Source organism: Sciurus vulgaris, assembly GCF_902686455.1.
Source record: "Sciurus vulgaris genome assembly, chromosome: 16".
NCBI classification, from domain to species: Eukaryota; Metazoa; Chordata; class Mammalia; order Rodentia; family Sciuridae; genus Sciurus; species Sciurus vulgaris.
In genome coordinates, this window is record NC_136477.1 from 286,182 (window position 1) to 295,607 (window position 9,426).

At 62.2% G+C, this 9,426-nt stretch overlaps 1 protein-coding gene across 1 annotated transcript; it reads left to right on the forward strand.

Annotated features, from left to right (window-relative positions):
* The first annotated feature begins 2,704 nt into the window (after positions 1–2,704).
* On the forward strand, positions 2,705–9,173 carry CDC34 (cell division cycle 34, ubiquitin conjugating enzyme). Its single transcript, XM_079116606.1, is given in 7 exon segments — positions 2,705–3,092; positions 5,099–5,185; positions 5,299–5,396; positions 5,773–5,860; positions 5,866–5,903; position 5,905; positions 8,544–9,173. Coding segments are annotated over 7 exon segments (726 nt in total). The 5' UTR covers positions 2,705–2,915; the 3' UTR covers positions 8,781–9,173.
* The last annotated feature ends 253 nt before the right edge of the window (positions 9,174–9,426 follow it).

The following is a 9,426-nucleotide window of genomic DNA, read 5'->3' on the forward strand; positions in this document are numbered from 1 at the left end:
TGCTCCCCAACAAGCTTCCTCGCAGGAGGCTGGTGCTCAGGACGCTGACCACCATCTGTTCTCCCAGGAGGTGTTGGGGCGACCTGTGCCCCCATGTTAGGGACAGAGCCACTTGGGCACCGGTGAGGGCAGCCAAGTGTGAGCTGTCTGAGGACCGGGATGCCCAGAGGCAAGCAGTGGACAGTGCTTGCCAGCCCAGGAGACATGGGCACTGGGCCCTTTCCCTGTGGTCAGGCCAACCTCCTGAGGCCAGCTGCCCTGTCATCCAGCCACCTCTGAGGCATTCTGGTGGCCAGCTGGGGACCTTTCCTGTCCTCAGGAATCCCCAACCTGGGCTCACAGGCCCCTGGAGCTGACCTCTTCCAGCCCCAGAGCCAGACACCTCCCAGGTGTCTGCGTGGGGACAACCTGGGGTCGCCCCAGGCCCACCACATTCTGACAGAACTCCTGGCCAACCCTCTCACCCCAGGATCTGGGGCACGAGCTGGGGCTTGATGCCTCCCCCACCACCCCAGCCCCACTGCTCAAGCCAGTGCCCCTGACCTCAGGGGCCTGTGACTGGCTTTGGGGCAGGTGTGTGACACAGCGTGATGTGAGTGTGGTCCTCTGGGAACACCTGGTGGGACTCTTCAACCACCATGTTACTAGGAAGTTTCGCTGAGAGTCACCTCAGCCTGTGCAATGCAGGCTTCCAGACCCTCAGGCTCTTCCTCACCACATGCCAGTTCACTCCAGGGCTACCTCAGGAGGCGCCTCCCTCAGTCCCAGCCGCCCTCCCACTGCTGCCCCTGTGTGTGTGGTGTTAACCCTGTGTCTTAGGAAAAGTGCCCCTGGTGTCAGTGCCCACTGGCTAGGGATGGACTGCCTGGGCCAGGTGCGGGCAGCATCCAGGCAGTGTGAGTGCTGCCTCTGAGCCATGTCCCCAGGCTGGCCTGGAGCTTGCACCCTCCTCAGGGCCAAAGGTGACGTGTGGCCGCTGTGCCAGCCCTGCTTCTATGCCTGCTCACACCCTTTCCAGGTCCCCGAGGCCGCGGTCCTGCTGGCTTCATTCGCTGCTCTATCACCAGCATGCAGGTTTCCACATAGAAGCAAAGGGAGGGGGCAGGAAGCCAGTCAGATGACCAGACTCAGCAGGCGGCCCAGCAGCTCCGACTCCAGCCCTCCTGCCTCCTCTCCTGAGAGCCCTGTGGTGACAAGCCCTCCAGTCAGCCACCTCAGCTCTGTGCTCCAAGGTAAGTCCCGAAACAGCGCCTCATCAGATGCCGAGCCAGTCCCTGCAGCTGGAGCTTGGGGTCAGCTCAAGCCTTCCAGTGGGGGACCCCAAAGGAAAACTGCTGTGACGGAAAACATGCCAGCAAAACCCCAGACCCCCCACCACTCCAGGGTGTTCCAGGGCTGGCAGCAGGCTTTCTAGGGGTCCCTTGCCCACCCGCGGCTTCCTGGGGATGAGGGGTGCAGGGAGACTTGGACAACTCAGAAGAGCCAGCGCCAACTCCAACGGTCATTTTCTGATGAGCTGCCTCACGTCCACTCTGACAGCAAGGACAGCCCACCACGGAGAAGAGGTTCCATGAACACTCCAAACCCGAGATGGGCACACCAGGAGACACCCCACCCCAGTCTCCAGGGCCTGAGAGGAGGGCCACGGGCAGCACGTGGAGTGGCCACTGGCCCAGGGCTTTCTTAGACTTCTCTGCCTACCCCACCTCTGATGTTTTTCTTTCCCCAGAGACGTCCTCACACCTGTCCCCAGCTAGGATGCCAGCCTCAGAGGTCAGGGGCTGGACGTGAGCGAACCGCCCCCTACCCAGGCTGAGGCAGTGCCACAGCTGCCTGATGCCCAGCACTTCTGCCAGCCAGGTCACGACAAGCCTCAGGCAGCAGCCCAGGGTCAGGGGTCAGCTGGCCTCTCGAGCCCGTTTGCCCCACCTCAGGGTCTTTGCAAGACTGTCTGTCCTCCCTCATGCCCACTTCCTCCAGGCACCTCCTCACTGCCTCCGTCTGCTCACACGAGGCTCAGGTGGACTCAAAGAGGGCCCAGCAAGTCATGGTCCAAGCTCCACCAGCTTGGGTGGACGCAGGCGCTGTCAAGGTGGGGGTGTCAGGGGGAGCCCTGGCTCCATGGGGGTTTTAAGAGAGACCCTCGAAGTTGGGGATCAGGGTGGGGAGCTCAGACTCCACTGAGACGGTGCGAGGAGGCCAGGCTCCATCACGGTGGGGGACCCGGGTCCACCAGGTGGGGCCCAGGCCTGAATCGAGCGCGGAACCAAAGCTGCCAAAAGGATGCCGAATGGGAAGGGGGGCCAGCATTCTCGGCCGGCTCGGCAGGAAGCTCGCGGACCGCCCGCCCTCCCCGCGCACCCCGCCTCCTCCAGCCCCGAAAAGCAGGGGGAGCGCCCCCGCCCACGGCCCCACCCCCGCCAGGACGTCACAAAAAAGGACCCCAGAGCCGCGGCGGCAGCACCGGATGGCGCAGCCCAGCGCGGCCCGCCTCCCGCGCACAGGCGTCCGCGGAGCTCGGAGGTGGCGCGGCTCTGCTCTGGGCGGCAGCGCGAGCGCCTGCGCGGCGGGCGGCGGACTGCGCTTCCCGGCGTGCCCCGCGGGCCGGCGGCGGACTGCGCTTCCCAGCGTGCCCCGCGGGCGGGCGCGCAGGCGCAGTCGGGGCCCGGCAGCGGCGCGCAGGCGCGGCGGGCGGGGCGCGCGGGTCGGGCCGAGGCGGGCGGCGGCGGCGGCGGCGGCGCTGGTGGAGCGCTCGGGGGCCACGGGCGGCGGGCGGCGGCGGCGGCGGCGGCGTAGCGGAGGAAGGCGGCGGCTCCCCCCCGGCCGGCGCGCGGCCCGGCCCGTCCCGTGAACTCGCGGCGGCCCCGCGGCCCGGCGCGCCCCCGGCCCCGGGACCCTCCGCCGCCGCCGCCGCCATGGCCCGGCCGCTAGTGCCCAGCTCGCAGAAGGCGCTGCTGCTGGAGCTCAAGGGGCTGCAGGAGGAGCCGGTGGAGGGCTTCCGGGTGACGCTGGTGGACGAGGGCGACCTGTACAACTGGGAGGTGGCCATCTTCGGGCCGCCCAACACCTACTACGAGGGCGGCTACTTCAAGGTGAGCGGGCGCCCGGCCCGCGGCGCCCGCCTGCTTTATGTAACCGGGTCTCCGGGGAAGCCGCGGGCGGTCGGCCAGCGGGCGCTTCTGGGTCCCAGTTCTGCTTTCCGGGCATTTTTTTTGCCCGCTGGTGGTTTACGGGTGAGCGGGTCCTTGGTGGCTTTGCTGTCGGGAGCAGGGAGCCGAGGACTGTCCCCCGGACTGGCCAAAGTCAGGGCAGTTTTCTCGACCTAACTGATCTGAGCCTAGTCGGCTCGGCGTCCTGTCAGGGTCACAGGATCTCGTTCTGGAGCCAGAGGAGCCAGACTGGGGTCCCCTACCCATGGTGGGGGGACAGATGGGAGCAGAAACCCGGAGTGGTGGTGCACGCCTGTCATCCCAGCAACTCGGGATGGAGGCTGAGGCGGGAGGATGGCAAGCTGAAGACCAGCCCAGGAAGCTTAGCAAGACCCTGTTTCAGAATAAAATGCCATAAGAGCTGGGGAGGTAGTTCGTAGTGGAGTGGCTGCCCTCGTGTTCTCAGGGTCCCGGTCGCTGACTGAAGCCAAGACAGGTCTGTTTCTACTGTGGGCTGATGTTTTATATTCACGCCTGCCCAGTGACTGTGAAGGCAGCAGCCTCATCTCCTGGGGGCAGTTCCTAAGTCGGGGTTCCAGGTCAGAGCAGACAGGTTGGGAGACAGGTGTGGATGTTCCTACGTCCCCACCCAGGGACCGGTCTAGTCTGAGACTTCTCCAAGGGTACCTCATACTACTGACAGCATCCCCAGCTCTTTTTATCTGCTAGAAGAAACAGCTGACTGGGAGGCTGGGGTAAGGCTGCAGCAGTCAGGAAGGAGAGATCTTGAGTCTAGTCCTGCCCACCAGCTGCTGCAGGGCATTGTGGATAGAACCTCCTAGGCTGGCATTGGTAGGATAATCGTGTTTGCCACAGGCTTACCTTCAGGTTGGCTCTGCCACCCACCAGGACTCCCCCATCTTGGGCGTGGTTGCCTGGGATGTGGGCAAAGACTTGTAAAGGGCATGTGGAAGTAGGGGATTTGTGAGGTGCCCAAGGCCACCATTGCCTCCCCGTCACTTGCTGTGGGGCTTTCCTCTCAGGCAGCCCACCTCACCCTGTTCTCTGGGTTATGCAATCTTGCCACAGTCAGTACTCTAGCAAGGGGGAGCCCTGAGACGCTCCTGACTCACTCACTGTGCGCCCTCAGGCGAGGTACTTTCCTGTGAGCCTTGTTTGCCTAGTGGTAAAAGGTTCTAGAGATGCTCAAAACAAGAAGTGCAGGGAATTAGTAGGGTGAGGCTCAGAATCCAGGCTTAGAAACACAGCACGAGGCTGGGGTACCTGGAAGTCTTGAGGAACTGCAAGGCAGTTCTCAGACCCAGGTTCCAAGGCACTTGGTCTCAGCATGTTCCCCCTGGACATGGAGGCTTCCCTCTCCACAGACTGGAGGCCTGGCCTCCACCCCTTGGAGCTCAGAGCACCTCCAGGACCTGACCCAGATGCTGGGCGCTCCAAGCAAACAGCAGGGATTCCTTCGTTACCTGCCAAGAGCCCAGAGGCAGGAGCAGTGTCAGGGCCTTGGCCACAGGTGAACAGCTCTGGCACTGGGGCTGGTGGCTCAGATCCACCCCTTGTGGCCAGCCTTGGCCTGGGTAGCCCTCAGAGAGGCACTGAGGTCCCAGTTCTGCTCTCTAAGGACAGAGTTGCCATGCTGGGCTTGGGCCACGTGTCTCCAGGTATCTGGCGCCACTGCCAGCCTTTGTGGGGTTGGCATCAGACCAGGCAACTCCAGAAAGGCTCAAGGCAGACTGTTGTGAACATGGCCTTTGACTTGACCCCTGACCAGCAGGGAGAATGGGCAGCAGGCCCTGTTCCTTCTTGGCCCAGATAGTCCCTTGTCCTTCGTGGGACACACTCCCCTGACACCCAGAGAGTGCCTATAAGGTGGAACTCTGCCAGGGGTCCAGGCCCCCACTGAACCACCCCTGCTGTTCCCACCCCCACAGGCACGCCTCAAGTTCCCCATCGACTACCCTTACTCTCCACCAGCTTTCCGGTTCCTGACCAAGATGTGGCACCCAAACATCTACGAGGTGAGCCTCACACACCTCGCATAGCCCTCTACCTCCCCGTGGCCTCACGCCTCCTGTGGAAGAGGCAGTGGGAGCCCTGGCCAGGGTTGACCCACTCTCCCCTCCTTGCTCAGACAGGGGACGTGTGCATCTCCATTCTTCACCCACCTGTTGATGACCCCCAGAGTGGGGAGCTACCCTCGGAGCGGTGGAACCCCACACAGAACGTCAGGTGAGGCTAGGCCTGCCGTGCAGGTCTGGTGGCACCTGTGCCCTGGTCTGACCCTGAGGACACATGGGAAGAGGCGTCTGTGGCACTGTTCTGCCCACCCAAACACCAGACCATGGGGAGATCCCCAGGCGTCCTGCTACTCACCCTGAGAGCCCCAGCTTGAGGGTGGCCTCCTGGTGCTCCGTGTCCCTGAGGGCAACCCTCAGTCTAGAAGCAGCCCCTGTCCACTCCAGCCCCTGCTGCCCTACGTGTGCGCAGTTCAGACAGCACCACAGGGGATGCTGGGACTTCTGGGTTGAGGCCTCAGGTACTTTGGACCTGAGGGAGATGGAAGTCTGAGTTCTGCAGCCATCATTCCAGCCCACTTGTCCCCCAGGACCATCCTCCTGAGTGTGATCTCCCTGCTCAACGAGCCCAACACCTTCTCACCAGCCAATGTGGACGCCTCAGTGATGTACAGGAAGTGGAAGAGAGTAAGGGGAAGGACCGGGAGTACACAGACATCATCCGTGAGCACGGGCTCTGGCCTCAGAGTAGGGCCACCCCACTCCTGCTAATGGGCTGACAGGTGCCTCCTGCCTGCTGGAGGCCACCCAAGCCCACTCGGAAGTGTCCAACCACTTCGACCCAACTTCTGGCCTCCTCTTCGTTTTCAGAAACATGGTGGGTTTTCTTCCTTCTGTGTGCCACAGAAAAGCGTGGCATGTGAACACATGTACACTTGTCCCACAGGAGCCGTGGATATGCGTGTCTTGTGCACCGTGGCATGGGCCATCTCACTTGGAACTCGGCCCTGACATGCCTGGTCCTCCCTGGAGTGGCCTTTGCTGCTGTGGTCCTCATGGGGGTCCACCAGGCGAGCCTGGGGTCACATCCTTGCTGAAGGCCATGCAGGCCCACGGCCCTGCCTGCGCATCCTGTGCCTGTGATTCTAAGGCCTGGAGCCGCGGCAGGAAGAAAGCCTGCCGCACGTGGGCACACGGGGGTGGTACCCAGTGGCTCTGCTTGCTCCGTTTCCTCCAGGCCAAGAGGTGGGTGCTGCAGAGAGTAAATTCCTGGGGAGTCGAGGGAGCCGTCCATGAGTGAGCTCTGGGACCTCCTCTCCTCTGCTTGCGTTCTTGCTGTGCATTGTCACACTCCAGCAGGGTCTCGGTCCTGGGCAGGTGTCCCCAGCTGCCCCCAGCCCGACTGACTCATTTTTGATGGACTTGACCTTTACTGTGTTTTTTCCAAATCCCTTGTTTTTTTTTTTTTTTTTTTTTTCCCCAAAAACCTGGAGTGCTTCAGGAGTTTGTGTGTCATCCTTGCGCAGGCTGTGCCAACCTCCTGTTCCAGTTTTCGTGTGTGTGCTGCCAAGTGAGCACTCCAAATGCTACCTTAACTTGTTTTTTTTAAATAATTGTTTTATTTGTTTTTATGCTGTGCTAAGGATCGAACCCAGGGCCTCCCACATGCTAGGCAAGCGCTCTGCCACTCAACTGTGGCCCCAGCCTGCAACTCTTTATTTACCTTTGTGTTTTGTGGAGCTGGAGATTGAACTGGGGTCCTCATTTTTGCTGGGAAAACATGTTATTTGTTTTTCGATAAAAAAAATTATAGCTTGGGCTTGGGTCACAGCTCAGTGGTAGAGTACATGTCTGGCACTTGTGAGGTACTGGGTGCCATCCTCAGCACCACGTAAAAGTAAATAAATAAAATAAAGGTACTGTGTCCATGTGCAACTGAAAATAGGAATAATACAGCTCAGTGCTGCAGCCACGCCTGTAATCCCAGAGGCTCCTGAGGCCGAGGCAGGAGGCTCAAGTTCCAGGCCACTCTGGGCAACTTAGTAAAGCCCTAAGCATTACTAAGGAGAGCCTGCCCCAGAGTGAAATAGAAAAGGCTGGGGGTGCAGCCCATGGCGGAGCACCCCTGGCTTCTGTCCCCAGTGCCACCAGAACAGAAAACAAGCTGGCGTCTTACGGGACAGGCTCCGTGGTTGGTGTGATTGTGAGGCCCCACTTAGGTGGGGAGACTCCTTGGAGTGGCGTACACCTCCTGTCCCCGCTGCTCGAGTCTGGGTCAGTGACGCACCATCTCAAACACACTGAGCTGTGGTGGACTGGCCTTTGCACCCACTCCTCTGCAGCGGCCTGCTGCCCTTGGCCAGGTGGACCAGCTCATCCACACTGCAGTTGCGGCTGGTCCCGGGTGGTGTCTCGCACACGTGGAGACAGCGAGGGCTCCTCCTCCCTGTCCCCTTCCTCACATGGTGTGGCCTGTCCTCTTGGCTGCTGTGGCGCTGTGTGTCTGCTCCTTGACCCTAGTGTGCTAGACAGTCATCCTGGGCACCCATCCCCAAGCCGGGAGGCCGCTGACCTGTGCTGGCAGCCCTGAGAGGCTCCGCCCTTGGAGGGGCACGTGCCCTTGGCCAGCTCTCACCTGACTTTCCCCCCCACGTCCCACACAGTCCCAAAGCGGTGATGAAAGCCACACGGTCTTTGTCCCTCAGAACTCCATGGGTCACTAACACGCCCAAGTGGGGCAGCCGTTAGCACCCTGCTTCTGGCTGCACGCTGTATCCTTTGACCCCAGAGAAGCCTGTGTCCTGCTGGGCTCTGCAGGGCCAGCAGGGGAGCCCTGGCTAGGGTGGGGAAGGCCCAGAGCAGCTGGCACAGTGCCCTCCCGCCCCACTTTGTGCTGCCTGAGGGCTGCGGGGGTTGTGAACGGAGCTCTGGTGCCACGGGAGAGGCCTGGAGCCAGGTGAGCCTCTGCCCTGACGTGTGGGCCCAGGTGGCGGGCTGGGCTGAGCTCCTCCCCCATGGCCCCTGCTTCTCCGTGATAACCCGCACCCAGGAGCTGGCCAGGTGCCAGGCCCCACTGCTGGCACTGTGGCAGTGCGCCTGCCTGGCTCCCACCTTGGGGTTGGGTGGGTCGGTGGTGTGCCGTGCAGGGTGTGGCCTGGCAGGGACATCGCACAGAGCCGAGGCTGGCCATCAAGCTGACCCACGCGTGTGGCTCCGGGCGGCCCCTGACTCCAGCTCCTGCAGGCTGGGGCTACGTGCTGCACCCTGGCATCCCTGGCATTGCCTCCTGCTGGCTTCCTCCGATGGGCTCTGGAGGGTGGGCTGGGTTCAGAGCAGCCCCTTATCTGTCCTGTACCCCCAGAAGCAGGTCCTGGGGACCAAGGTGGACGCGGAGCGCGATGGCGTGAAGGTGCCCACCACTCTGGCCGAGTACTGCGTGAAGACCAAGGCGCCGGTGCCCGAGGAGGGCGCGGACCTGTTCTACGAGGACTACTACGAGGACGGGGAGGTGGAAGGGGCTGACAGCTGCTTCGGGGACGACGAGGACGACTCGTGCCGCCGAGGAGTCCTGGACAACCTCGTCCTGCGAATAAACTGAGATTTTACCCTCACGGGACGACCGCTGGCTCTCTCGACGCAGGCTACCTCACGGCACGTCGCTCCCTCCTCGGTCCTTGCGTTTAGGGTCCTTCCTTCCCTGTGTGGTTCTGGGTTCTCCTTGCTTCAGAGAAGAGCAGCCCGGCTTCGGCTTGCAGGCCCTGGCCCTGGGACGGTGGAGCCCAGCAGAGCCTGGCCGCCAGGGACCTGTGGGCGGGCCCCATCCAGCAGCTGCAAGGCAGGAGCACAGACCTGGGGTCCCAGCTCCAGAGTGGATAGACTGCTTCAAGGCCACCTCCTCTCTGCTGTGGCTTGTTTGAAATCTAAATAAAACTGCCAATGAGAAGGCAAGACCACCCCACCTGTGGGGAGGGCAGCAGGGCCAAGGTCATCACATGCTGGTCCCTTGTCCCTTCACGGTGGCCGGGGTGGGGGTTGGGCAGAGTTGCGTTCCTGGGCTTGATGGTCACCTCTCCACCCTAGAGAATGGGGTGGTCAGGAGACCCCCTGGTTGCATCTGGGGAAGAGGCCACATCCACCCAAAGCCGGTTTCCTATGCATTTGTGAAGCAGCCCTTCCCAGATGCTGAGGGCCCCAGGTGGATTTCTGGTGCTTCCCAGGGCCCTTGCCCCAGCGGTGCCTCTCAT